The 13,555-nt window shown below is 44.1% G+C and overlaps 2 protein-coding genes, 1 long non-coding RNA gene, 1 other non-coding gene and 1 pseudogene across 4 annotated transcripts; 2 read left to right on the top strand and 3 right to left on the bottom strand.

Annotated features, from left to right (window-relative positions):
- Positions 1–587: 587 nt before the first annotated feature.
- On the bottom strand, positions 588–2,790 carry LOC130137206 (uncharacterized). Its single transcript, XM_056307995.1, has one exon. The coding sequence runs from the start codon at positions 2,650–2,652 to the stop codon at positions 760–762; it is 1,893 nt and encodes a 630-aa protein (XP_056163970.1). The 5' UTR covers positions 2,653–2,790; the 3' UTR covers positions 588–759.
- A 1,955-nt stretch (positions 2,791–4,745) lies between these two features.
- Positions 4,746–7,230, top strand: LOC115664142 (probable sarcosine oxidase; annotated as a pseudogene).
- A 340-nt stretch (positions 7,231–7,570) lies between these two features.
- On the bottom strand, positions 7,571–9,451 carry LOC115666995 (uncharacterized). The gene is made up of 2 exons (XR_008815775.1): positions 9,278–9,451; positions 7,571–8,658 (listed from the first exon to the last, which is right to left on the bottom strand). It is a non-coding gene; the product is annotated as an uncharacterized LOC115666995 (long non-coding RNA).
- LOC115668789 (small nucleolar RNA R21) lies at positions 8,939–9,019 on the bottom strand. The gene has a single exon (XR_004004238.1). It is a non-coding gene; the product is annotated as a small nucleolar RNA R21 (small nucleolar RNA).
- Positions 9,452–10,352: 901 nt separating the features above from the next.
- LOC130137192 (uncharacterized) lies at positions 10,353–13,048 on the top strand. Its single transcript, XM_056307954.1, has 2 exons — positions 10,353–10,582; positions 12,621–13,048. Exons 1-2 carry the CDS (start codon positions 10,423–10,425, stop codon positions 12,899–12,901), a joined length of 441 nt encoding a protein of 146 aa, XP_056163929.1. The 5' UTR covers positions 10,353–10,422; the 3' UTR covers positions 12,902–13,048.
- Positions 13,049–13,555: the final 507 nt, after the last annotated feature.

Here is a 13,555-nt window from a genome sequence, read left to right on the forward strand (position 1 = left end):
TTGTCACTTAACAAATTAGTACATTAATTAAGACCAACAAAAAAATCAGTACATTAAGGCCCGAGCCTCACTGCCCTCTGGCGACGCTCGAGCTCGTCTGTGGCTAATTGCTAGCATTCACCGTGGCCAGCGACCAGCTTGAGAAGAAGGTAAAAAAAAAAAAAGAAAGAAAAGAAAAAAAGAAAAGAAAAGAAAATAGATCATTAAAAAAATAATTAAAAATCAATTTTTAAAAAATAAAAAATTATTAAAAGTAGTGTATGGAGGAAAACCTGATTTAATTTTCCATACCAAATGGCATAAAATATTTTCCAAGTCTTTTTTCAAATTTCAATCAAATATCGGAAAATTGCGTCATTTTCTTAGAAAATGGCTTCTTGAAAAGTATTTTTCAGAAACATTACATTTTCCGTGAAACCAAGGGAGCCTTAAAGTTCATATTCATACATTCACAAAATATGAAGTCTTGTCCACTGCATCAGGTACATGACACCCAGCTCAGCCACAGAGCATTGCCATTTCTTACACAAGCCAAATGATCAACAACAAGCAATCCAAACATGCAGAAAGCACTGAGATCAATCCTCTGCGAACCCCAAGCAAGACAAATGAAATGTAATAGAATAAGAAGGAGAAGAAAAGGAAATGATATCCAAGAGCTTTAACTTAAAAGAGATCCAGTTCAAGTATTACAGACATGGAAGGACAGTAGACAGTGGACATGAAAGCATCACAGTTCTAATTCTGTGGAGTAACTTTTCATTTGGTAATACGAGCTTTTCGCTCAGCAACTGCTCTCTCCAGCTTGCTAATCCGAGCTTCGAGATCAGCCACTAGCATTTCATACGTTAAACACTCACTGCTTTCTCCCGTATTTTCGTCGGCTAAACCTCCTTCAGTAAATCTCTGCCCTACTTCATTTGTGTCTTCCTCATTGTCTCTTTGAGCTCCTCCAGCAGCAGTAGCGTGGGGCCTGTTTATCTCCACAGGTTCCATTGGTGACCCTCCCATTTCAATGTCAGTTTTCTCCACATTCTTTACGTAGGAACTTTGTGTTTGATGAATCCCTGAGCAATCGTCGCAGTCGCCAACCGAGCAGTTCTTGGCAGCACTTCTTCGCCTTTTGGACCTCAACAGTTCCCCCAGAGTTAGCCTGTCATCATTTTCGTTGGAGTCACCCGTGTCAACGCTTAAACTTTTCGGCTGAAAACCGGGAGGAACCAGGTCATCATTAACTCCCGACCTTCCTTTTAAACCCTGCACCGATCTATTTGAACTCCTTGAAGCCCACCACTCAGCATAGCGAGCTGTTATGCACGGTTCGTAAAGCCTGGCTGGAATGTACAACTGCACATCTTGGAGTGACTTGCTGTAGTTGTCCCAAGCAATCTCGGGGTCCTGGTTGCAGGGAGCAACACGGCCAGGCATATCTTGATCCATCCCAAATTGCATGGCCACTCGATGAGGCGAGTACTTCTCAACAAAATTCAGCCCAGGCAACTCACGAGCCATCAAGCAGCGAGCGAATGACCTCAGTTCCCCATCAGCGTCCTCCTCCAGCGACACCCAGTTCTCTTTCTCACCATAAAATGCATAGGATGCTGAGTCATTCACGACCAAGCTGTAGGGACGCCATTTAAACTGCAATCCGGCTTCGCCCATCATGGAATGCACATTGTGAAGGTTCAATTTTGGTGATTTGTGCCATCGACCCAACCTAGGCTCCCCTGGCTGAACCTCTCTAGAATTTGGCCTGATGGGGGTTGCAAACCTCTCCCAAGCCCATACTTGAACCAAAGCAAACTGCGCCCACAATTTCAGATCAATCGAATCCGATTCATTTCCATCCTTCAACCTGGGAACTAGTCCATCTAAAATACTCTTCAGCCTCCTTAACTCTCTATAAATACGAGCTAAAACAGCAGGCGCAAGGGCGATCCTCACACCTCTAGCCAGACCTATGGCCATCGGCAGTACCCTCTTAGAGATCACATTGCCAGGGCGCGGGAACACATACCTCGACAGCCAAAACGCGAGGAAGGCATCGTGCTCATTATCGCTCCCAGTGTCCCTAAACTTCTCCATCCACTTGCAGCTGTCCGCCTTCTTCGCTGTGGTCTTTGATATCTCGGATATCGCTCGCTTCAGCTTCTTCAGCTTCATCTCAACCTCCAGCGACTGGTCCCTGAGATGGCTCAAAACAGGGGACGATCCCCAAACAGAGTAACCCCCTAAGACCATCACGTCCTCGAGCGTGATGGTGGCCTCGCCCCAGGGAAAAACGAAGGTGTTTGTGCCGGGACACCAATTCTGAGCGAGCCCGAGGACTAAACGAGTGTGCTTATGGATCAAGAATGTCGAACACTTGATGGCATCGTAAATGCCAGCTCTTTTCCATATGAGCTCGTACATGGACTCCATGCGATCGACCCATGCGGTCCAGCTATTGGTCGGGCGACGCCAGTTGTTGAACCTGATGTTGATCGGCAAGTTCTCCGGCGGCGACAAGGTGGAAACGAGCGGAGGAGGGTCGGGCTCCGTCGCTGTGGGTTTGAGAAAGTGACCCGTTCTTAGGGCCGGGTGGGCGTCTCTGTTGGGGGAGAGCATGAGCTCTTTCCTCTCTTCGACTATGAAGATGGGCTTGTTCTCCATGGTTTCGAAAGCGGCAACGGAGGACCAAGATGGCAGAGAAAGCTCAGAATGGTTAGAAGAAGAAGAAGAAGGAGAGACGCAGGTGAGAAGGAGGATTCGCAGGTGAGCTGAAAGTGCAGTAACTCGGACGGGACAGTGACTCTTCTACGACTCTTCGCTTCCAATCCTACGATGCCTCCTTTTAAGAAAAAAAATCGCAAAAAATCTCCAACTATGCCCGACACATTTATTTCAAATTTTATTTTTATTATATTAAAAATTTCAAATTATATCTATTATGATAAAAACAAGATCATTTTTATATCACTTGATATACGTGGACACCATGTTAATACTATTTACTTTCCGACGTCTTTATAAGTAAATTTTTAATGATTCTCATTAACAAAATTTTGATGAAGGATGTGCCACGCAATTACATATTTGGTATGTTTTGTGTCACAGAAAAAAATTTATAATAAAGTATCGCGGTAAACATAATTTAGAGTTTTCGATGGCTTTTGTCCTTGTTTTAAAAGAAAAGGTCTCCACTTCCATGTTATCATCCAATGTTATGATGATGATGATGATTCTCTTCTAATCCATCATTGATCGCAATTTAACGAGAACTTAGAATGACATCGCAGCATTGTGTCAGCCGAAATAAACGATAATTTAGCCAACTTCGCTTGCTATTTAAAAGAATGTCGGAAATACCAAAAAAAAATTAAATTTATGTTAAAAGATGAAATATCATCTGTCTATAGAGTCATTATATTCTAGTTTTAAGGGGGAGTGATATGCATCCGCCCGATATCTTTTCAAGTAACTTTACATAAGAGTTGACTTAGAGGTCCTCACCGAAAGGCGCGAGATGTGTCACGTCGTCAATTAATGTTGGAAACACGTTGGAAACGAAAAAGGGGACAAAGCTAAAATGAAGAAAGATCTCTGAAGTATTCTACACTTCCATTTGAAGTCCTCTGTCCCCATCTTGATGATGGACTCATCGATGGACATGGACATAAAAAGAGAAAGAGACAAAAGTAATTTTCACAAGTCTCGTTTGGAATAAGCACTTAAAGTATGTAGATATGTACCGGCAAATCGTCAAATGGTCTAGGTATAGCTGCTTGCTTGGCTGCAAACGTCGAAGATTGAAGATTCTAGCACGAGGAGAATCGTCGCATGCTTCGAGCCCGAGCTCGCGGAGCTAATGCTTAAATCGGTAGTGTGCACACAATAGATATTGGGACGAAAAGGAGTTCATTACTAACAGCAGTCCCTGGAGGAGCGAAGGAGCTATCTGGGCCCAGGACATGCTGCATCAACATAATGCATCTTGAACTTTCCAACTCTAACAGCTAACGAGTACAATTAAGTAGAAGCGAGACTGAACCAGATGAAGAGATGCCAGAACTCGAGACTTTGGAGACTCCATCATTACTACTACTATTATGAAGATGGTTCCAAATATTAGTTCCTCGACGAGCCGTGGAGCAATTGCGACCGTTGAATTTAGGCCCTGCATAACCACGGTTCAGACCATGATGAATGATTAGTACGATAAAATTTTTAGGATGTCGAAGCGAACCACAAAGGGTTAAAAAAGATTACATACAGTTGGTACTGTATGTTGATATCGCCAGCGTTAGGATCTGCTATTGATGCAAATGCTTCTTGCGACAAATCAATAGTTCCCTGACAAGAATTGGGCGGGCAGAGGTCCACAATCTTCACCACCACGGTCTCGCTTCCGCGGCATTGCATCAGAACGCCTTGGTTCCTGGCGCCGGCACACCTGACTTGGTAGTATTAGCCACAAGCTGCACCGTTGTTCCAAAGTGCTTTGCTAGCCGCCGCTATCATCACCCCTTGGTCTTCAAATCCATAGCAAGCAGAGGCTGCAGTGTATGAATTGAACCAGACACAAGAGATGCACAGACAGACTCACATCACTCGGTCTGCTCACGACAAGATTTAGAAGTGAACAAATATAGAGAAGCAAATGCTTATGCTGGTACAGTGGAGTGTAGAAGGTACCGATCCCGTTACTCTGAGCGGTGGCGGTGAAGAACATCGACATGAACCATAAACATGTCATGACGCGCAAAATGTGGGTAGCTTGCGGTGCCATTGTCTCCGTCTGTGTTAATAGAGCACCACGAGATGTTAAAGGTATGTTTGCTTATTTTCAGTGCTAATGTGAATTGATACGAGAAGGGGTCTTATTTATAAGTCAGCAGGTCACCTAGTTTCACAGAAATTCGGTCACTATCACATTGTAAATTCATGTACAAAGTTGCAAATATCAATGACAGACGGCCATGCAAGCAGGCCTTGAGGGTTTCACATGCCGCATATGCCCTGCCATATCCCTCTGCATCACAGAGCTTCCAAAGCGTCCAAGTTTCCATGCATGGTAATGCTAACCCATGAGCTCAAGTCGTTGCTTAAAAGCAGATAAAAATGAAAGATGGGATTCTGCAACGACAACCATGACAATTGCAACGTGGGTCCAACAAAACAACGTTTGTCAACTGGTTTAGATCGAACCACAGGCTGGATAACATTTGGATGCAGAGATGAGAGTTTCACTTCATTTTTCACCGAATAAGATTCATGGGGAATTATGGAAGAAGCTGAAGTCGGGCACTGTCATGTTCAGGTAATCCAATTGATGACCACGGTTTCGTACGTCACATTACAAGCCTAGACAGAATTTAGTGGTTGATCCCCCAAAAGATGTAGTGAAGCCGACAAGATTAGAGCATTGTGTTTCCATGATATTGCAGCAATCGCACCACATGACTTCCACAGAAGGCCAGCAACTATATGACAGAGGAAAGTCAAATTAACATTATGGCATGATTGCTCTCCAAGAGAAGATGTATGGGTCTTGGTAATAGCTTCTGGATCAGGATTCAAATCAGTATTGATGGACCTGGTGGCCTATTAGGCCTGATTAAGCTCAATTGGTCTGAAGAGCAAAACAGAGGTGCGAACAAGTAATTTCCTTCCGAGACTCGGCTCACCTGGTCTGCTACATTAAGCCCAGTCTGCCGTTGAAGCGATGCGAAAACGACTCTTAACAAAAATTAGATGTACAATAGGTGCATTATAGGATTCGATTGAGAAGCTTACAAATTACTAGGTGTAGGAAGTAGACTTACACATAAAGCCATGATAAGTCCCATAAGCAAGCAAATTTGGGATAACTTTAACATCACTATTATTAATGGTCCTTATGACAGGATTTAGAAGTTCAATCTCGACACATAGATGAGGAACATTCATTATCCAATGGTAAAACTAAGATATATAAAGAAAGGCCGTAGCTTTATGCAGAGGCATCTTGAATTGACATGTCCTTGAATAATCGCACTAAATATATGTACTTAATCTCATTTTATATTGATCAACTGAAAAACCAATTAAAATTCCTCTTGTTTTCCAACAATCTCTTGTTCAAAACTATGGAGAGGCTGAGCCGGAGGCTGGCTAGAGAGGCCATACCGGCAGGGACCATCTTAACATGGGGCCGGTGGGGAGTGCTAGTCAAAGCAAGTTGTGAAAAGAACTCCTTCCCTTATTGAGTACTCGATCACGTCCAATTTGCCGACTAATTCTCCCGCAGGCTCAGCATACCGGACGACTGGATTGCGGTGCATACCGAGCTTGGCGGTGTCATTGAGCCAACTAAGGCAGCGTCCATGGTTTAAGCACTAGCATTTCAAAAGGAAGCGGTGTTAAGGGACATGATGGAAGTGAAGGATTTTAGGAGAGATGGAAGTGAGAGGAGGCATAGTGGTCTGTACCGCCAAGGGTGACAATTTCTGGTGCAGGAAATGTGTTGGTCAGTGTTGGGGATTGGACCTGGAAGCTGGTTCATTCGGTTGCTGGGCTCAAATCGCAAATTCAACCCCTGGACATCACAGTGAGTTATTGGAGCACCGTGGAGGGTCACGAGGAGATATTTGCCAGTGGGGGCGACGTTCTTGAGCTATGGGGATGTGGGCATATACAGGATGCCGTCCATGGAGTTCCCGGGGCTGATCAAGATTATACTGGACCAAGGATGCCCGTGCAGTCCGGATAAAAGGCATTGGAGGCCTGAGACAGACTTGGATTCCTGAAGGGTGGTTTGAAGGGAAATTTCTGGGACGGGTGAATGGCTGTGACGAGGATTATGGAGAGTTCAGGGAGGATATGGCTACAGGTGGTTGGTTTTCGCGTCACGGGCTCAAGATGGCTCCGGTGGTATAGAAGATATATATTGGCAGACATCGCACTCGGCAGGCATGCAGATAGGGTGGAGCTCAGCCATTTTTGGGTTGGAAGGTTTGAAGAGAATCCGTAGTGAAGGAACAAAAGCCAGTTCTCTCTATGTTCAGACTCATAATCTGTGATCTGATCTTTGGTTTCTGATGATTTATTAGCTCAACCATGCGCCATCAACATGAACCGATATCTGAACCTCGAGTTGGATTTCCTTTCAGTATGGATAACGAGTAAAACAATGGGCCTTCAAACGGTTCAATTTCTGCATCTCGAGGGAAGGAGCAAACGTCAGCAATCGTATCGATGGCGCAATTAGATGAAGTGGGCGAACGTCAGCAATGGTATCGATGGCGCAATTAGATGAAGTGAGGCACGGAACTGATACAGGAAGCTGAAGATTGGGTAGAGATGCAGGAAGAGATAGCATGAAGAGAAAAGCTGAAGCCTTTTGTCAGCAAATCACCCAGAGTTGGATCACTACAAGCAGGCCACCGCAACTAGGGAAGGAAACCTTAGAAACTGGTTAAATTTCTGGGGTAAAGACTAGATAATGAGATTTGTTTATGTTCTTTTACGTTCAGATTTAGCTAATAGAACTCTAGTTGTGATTATGCATAAGTATTGGACTACTGTTTGCATTTTTTATCCCTTGGGTCAATCAAATTGAATGCATCGTATATATCATTCACACGACTCTTCAATCAAAGGAAGAAAATTTTTGCTCACAACATCAAAGGAAGACATTGCAAAATGCGATATCGTAAATTTTCTAGTTAATCAAAACTGAAACTTCTTGCTTGTAAAGTGGATGGCAGCTGGAAATACATTAGGCTTCCTTCAGGTTGGATTGACAATTCCTGCAGAATGCTATGTTCGGACTGATAATCACCTCATGACAATGCATCCGATGAGCATGGCCAATGAACAATGGAAGGAAACTTTGAGTGAGCCGAAATGCTGTTGCCATATAACATCACCAGAATCACAATAACATGACTAGCATTGAGCTGGTGTCAACGTCTATCGAGAAAAGGAAACAAAGGAGGGAACCTTTTTGCAACATCATCACATTCTTCATGTTCAACAAGAGACAAAGATGCCAATCTGCACAAGTCAGGTGAGATCAAGCCATGAAGTCATGGAAGGAACAAGAAATGCCATCGGCATCTATTTTAGCACAATACTTGTTGAAGAGCCTGTGATAGCCGGACGCAGCACATCACTCGGAGAGGAAGCGTCATGCGCTCCCTGCGCTATCTAAGATGCTCCACAATTTGACAACAATAATTGATTCATATAAAATCTAGCAAATGTACCCAATACCTAATAGCAGCACCAAACCTCACCTCAGAAAAAAGAACGCGAATCATGGTTGAAGCCAAAACTCATCAAGATCCAGCTGATTTCACCCTCTAAACAAAAACATAGAAAGCATAAAAAACGGCTCGATTATGCATACGGGAAATGCACGGTTCAAATTGGAACTTAATTTAACAAAAGAAAGCATGGAAAGATCCGCCTAAATAAGCAGGCTCTAACAAATGAAAGTACCCCTTGCAAGAGCTTGAAGTGCAAAAAAAACCGAGTCCATCTCACTTGGCAACAGAGAAGGATCTCTCCCAGACAAATGAACCCCCGAATGTATCATCCAAAGCACATCCCTCAGACCAAAAGATTCGCCAGGGAAACATAAGTCCTATCAACACCCATCATGGGGATCCGAAAAAAACTGGTGACCTCGGACATCTAAAAGGAATTTCAAGCAATTCGTTCGTTACGAAGGAAAAATCGAATGCGATGACCAGAAAGGGTAAGAACAAAAACATTAATAAGGACCATGATATCAAAAGCAAAATCTCGTCAGGAAACTAAAGGGATTTGATCATCGAGAGGGGTCAGCCCACTACTTTAATTTCAACGCTCCTCACAGGGGATGCAATGATCCAGAGATATCAAGATAAAGCCTTTGCAATCTGAAAACCCTTCGAGTGCATTCCACATCGGTGCAACTAAGCAACAAAAATGGCATCCCTCGGAAGCTTAGATTCATCAGATAAAAGTCAGCCCACTACTTTTATGACGAAAAAACCGAATCGTCATGGGGATGATAGACCCGGTCGAAACCCGATTGCGATTGCGAGAGAAAGAAGAAGGGAAGAAACGAAAGACGCTCTGCGGAATCGCCATCGGAGCAGGACCTGAGCTTATCAGGCCCCAAAAAAGAGGGACGATGGCAGAGAGATCTGCATCGCGATCTCATACTTACTCGCTCGTATTTGAGGACGACTGAGGAAGTGGAGAAAGAAGAAGAAGAAGAAAGATGAAAAGACCAACAAAAAAAGAAGAAGAGAGATTCGCATCGCACGAGAGCTTCGCCCTCGTGGAAGAACTTCGCTACTTCATCGTCAGGGCATGACGAGAAGCGCCATTGCTGGCTTTCGGCAGAAGCGGCGAGCTCAGGCTGCTCGGACGCTAGGGTGAGGAAGAAGACGACGCCTTCGTGCGTTCTCTCGGTCTCGGACCCGAGATAACGAGCGCAGAGCGCGGTTTTTATTGGGTCCGAGATGAACCGCGTAACCGTAGCTTTTTACGTAATTTTTCTCGATTAATTTATTTTATTTCCGAAAATTTAATTAATTAAAAATCATTTCTTTAAATGATCGCAAAGGTAAATGAATAAAAAATATTTTTATCGCTCGTGAAAATATTTAGATAAAAATTATTATCGATGATGAGTCATCATCATCAGTACTCCCTTTTGGCCATGCCTCAGGCCACCGCGATCATTCATTGTCGGTCCTTCCAACCCCAGCAGTCCCCGACAAGCCAATCCGATAGCTTCGACATTATCGAATGGAGCCTCGCCGCTCCTACGACTTTCATGGTGAAGTGGAAGAGCAATCAGCAAGCGCAGAAGTAGGGAAGAAACGCGTGCCCCCTTATTTTTCAGTTTTCCAAATTTCACATATCTTATTTGGGTATATCCCACTTTCAAGGTGGGATATTTTTCATGGAATCATATCCAAGTTATATCCAGTCATATCCAAATTTCGCATCACTCCAAACACCGATTAGAATAAAAGTTATCCTGTCCAGAATTTTATTTGGCCCATCAAACGCACCCCCATGGTAGATGAGATGTATCAAAGAAATGTTCGAGAAGTAAATTTTCCAATTAATCGATTCTTCTGGTCGGACAAATAATTGATTTTACATGTTGGACCAAATACACTTTCTTTATAATTCTTAAAAATTCGAGTTAACATTTTAAAAATAAGCTAAAATGAACGGGCCCCATGTGGGCCCGTTCATCTGGACCCTTGCCTCGTGGCCCACGATCGAACTACCCACCCACCGACGGAAGAGAAAGTGGGGCCCGGCGAAGTTAACCTCGGAGCTCTCGGCCGTGAAAACAGCCTCTCGACATTTCTCCTCCTTCGTCTTCATCGTTGTTCCGAGCTTCACCTAATTCAGCTCCACAGCAGCAGCAGCAGCAGCAGCAGCGGAGCCATGGAATCGCAGACGTGGAAGCTGTTGCTCTCCCTTTCTCTCCTGCCGTCGTTCCTCCTCGTCCCCGGAGCCAGAGGCTGGACCGGCGAAATCCGCGGCCGGGTCGTCTGCGACGTCTGCGGCGACTCTTCCATCGGACCCGAAGATCACGTCCTCCAAGGTCTCTCTCTCTCTCTCTCTCTCGGGCGCGCGCGCGCGCGCCCGTTGATAAGCGAATTGCTGCTGTGTATCGGGAAATTGAATCCGCATGATCTTTGCGCCCGCCGTGCCTGGTTGATCATGGACAACGTGTGTTGCCTATCCTCTCTGCGAAACGGGTGGAATTTCGTGTTTGATGATGGCCCGTGCGATTGTTTCGATAGACTAGCTTTGAGCTGCGCGCTTATCGATGGAGCGAGTCACTGCAGTGCATAGTGCTCGACCATGGCGAATCTGCTGGCGGGATTGCCATATCCTCACGGAATCGATCAGAATTTGCCTGAATGGTTTTTTCTGTCTCCAAGAATAATGACTGGAGATGAATCGATTACTGGCCCACGTGACACCATTTGGCGTAGAAGAAGCACCTTGTAATTTGTCCTCGGGCGAATAGAATAAAGGCAACGGTGGCACCATTTGGCGTAGAGAATACTAGGTCTAGCGCTTCCACTCCCATTTGCAGCTATTATGTGGTAATATAGCACAGTTGTTGTCATGGTTAGTGTTATACTATCGTTATATATTTTGGGTCAGTCACAATTAGCATCATTTATCTGTGTCATTCTCAATTTTCATCCTTACTAAAACACGAGGCAGGACAATGTTGAGCTTGCAGGAGGCTTGATTATCCTGAAGGTTATCGAGCTACAAGTTCTTTCTCGAAATTATTTTATATCACCCTTAATCTGCTTTTTAGTTTGGAGTGTAAGGCTTCTTGTTAGATTGCTTATGACTGGAAGGATAGGTTAATGCAATTTGACGAGTAGTGGAGGTTGCTTTATCTGCGGTCATTGTGCTCCAGCATAGCTCATCTTCCAATTGGAGGTTGTGATGTTCATGATGATCATACAAGCAAGAGCTCAAAATGAGGTTTACTTGTTCGTAGAGATGATGATTTAGTGTATGCACACTTTGAGATGTTGAAAATGTAAGAACCTGATTGGCCGGTGCTGAAGGTCGAGGTATTCGCGGACCAATTGCTCATGTTTGCTTCAATCAGTGAGATGTGAGTGCGGAAAAGGCCTGGCATTCGGAGGGTCAAGGCCTTTTCTTCTTCTTTTCCAATATTTTGATGAAATTTGTTGGATAGAAGAGAAGACCTTACCATATGCTTTTTGCCCTTTATGATGGAGGAGCGTCAGTTGTTTGGCATTGAAGAAAGAAATTAGAGGTTATGGGAAGAACTAAATTTGATGGAAGAGAGATGCGTGTGAGGACATTCACATCTCAGGGATTTTGCAAGACATCGGTGAGAGTGCCTACCATGACAACATTATAGGGCATAAGATGGGTGACCCACTGGCTGGGGTGAAAGCCCGTCGGTCAAGTTTTTGCTATGAGACACTCAATAACGGCAGTAACTGAGGTGTCCTCCACTGCCGCAAAGGTTTCTAGATTCTAGGTTGTTACATGGTGGGAATGGGGCTTATTCTTCTTTTTATGTAGCACAATCAAATGAGATGGACTTCATTAACAAATATTTGGTCATTTCTGATAAATTGCAATTCGTTACATGGATATCTGTTAAAATTACGAGATTCAATATTTTGGCCGTCTGACAATTTTTATGCTGGTTACTTAGGGGTATACTCTAGTTAATCATGTAAGGTCCATTCTTGTCTTAAGTTGTGAGAGCCACTAGAGACCATTATGCAGTGAAATTTCATTTGTATGACCATGACTACTTTGTTGATTATTGAAAATACATTGACTTTGGCGGTTGCATTTGATACACAATCGTTTAGTTCAGAGGAAGCATGGCTATTGACTTTCCGATCATTCTTGTTATAGTTTTTTCTCACTTAGGTAGGTTTAGAGAATAGTTGAGTATGACCATCCAATGTAGATTGTTTCATCTTTATAAAGCCAGGATTGAAGTTCAAAAAGGAGTCAGAACCTTTTTGTTTCGATGCTGCAAATTTTGTTTTTGAACATTTCATGAATTGAAAGGTGGTAGGCGGTACACATTCATTGAGTTTTTTCTCTTCTATCTGTTGCAGGCGCTGAAGTTGCTGTTCTTTGCATCACAAAATCTGGCGAAGTTGTCAACTACCAAGCATTTACAAACTCCAGGGGGGTATACAAAGTTGCTGAGACGATGCCCGAGAGTGATCGCTGGGACGCTTGTCTTGCGCGTCCGATCAGCAGTTTCCATGAGCATTGCACTCATCTCGGGGGTGGCACTGCTGGCGTCAAATTTAGCTACAACCATCCATCAGGTTACTTCCATACCGTTAGGCCCTTCGTGTATCGCCGCGTTGATGTTCCAACATATTGTTGATTGTGCTTGGTTTTTAAAGGGGGGAAAAAAGAACAAACCGTTGATGTAAAGGTTGCTGGTGCTGCAACTGCTATAGGAGTGCAGATCTGTATGCACTGTCTCATACTATACCGCCGAAAATATAAGATGCTTGGTGATAGTCACACAGATGTACAGGTTGCATGCTACGTGGTCACGGTGATCGCTGTTCTGTTTAATCTTTGAGGCGCGGGAAGCAAACGACAGGTAATGCCATTTGGCGAAAATAGCACTTGACAGGAGGGAAGTTGTATTCCTGTAGTTTTTAAGGCACAAAGGTGGCCAAATAGCATGCCACAATCCTTAATAATGTGCGAAGCCACCAAGATCTTTTCCATTCAAATACTAGGGATGAGCATGGTCTCGGTCTAACCCGAGGACTGGACCGGACCGGATCGAATCAGCCGGTTCTGGACGGTTTTTGAAAGAACCAGTTTTTTGCTCGGAATTGGACTGCCCAGGGCGGTATCCCGAACTTTTTTATTTTCTGCTCTTCTTTCTTAAGTAACTTGAAAACCCAAAAACCGTTGCCTCCTCCTCCTTGCACGATCCGCCTCCGCTCGATCTCTGCTCTCTCTCTCTTAGTTGCCTCATTGCAATCGCTCGTGGCCTTGCCGGGTGCAGTCTTGCCTCAGG

Source organism: Syzygium oleosum, unplaced genomic scaffold, assembly GCF_021117445.2.
Source record: "Syzygium oleosum isolate NSW1041296 unplaced genomic scaffold, Sole_v2.1 Sole_v2.64, whole genome shotgun sequence".
Classification (NCBI taxonomy): Eukaryota; Viridiplantae; Streptophyta; class Magnoliopsida; order Myrtales; family Myrtaceae; genus Syzygium; species Syzygium oleosum.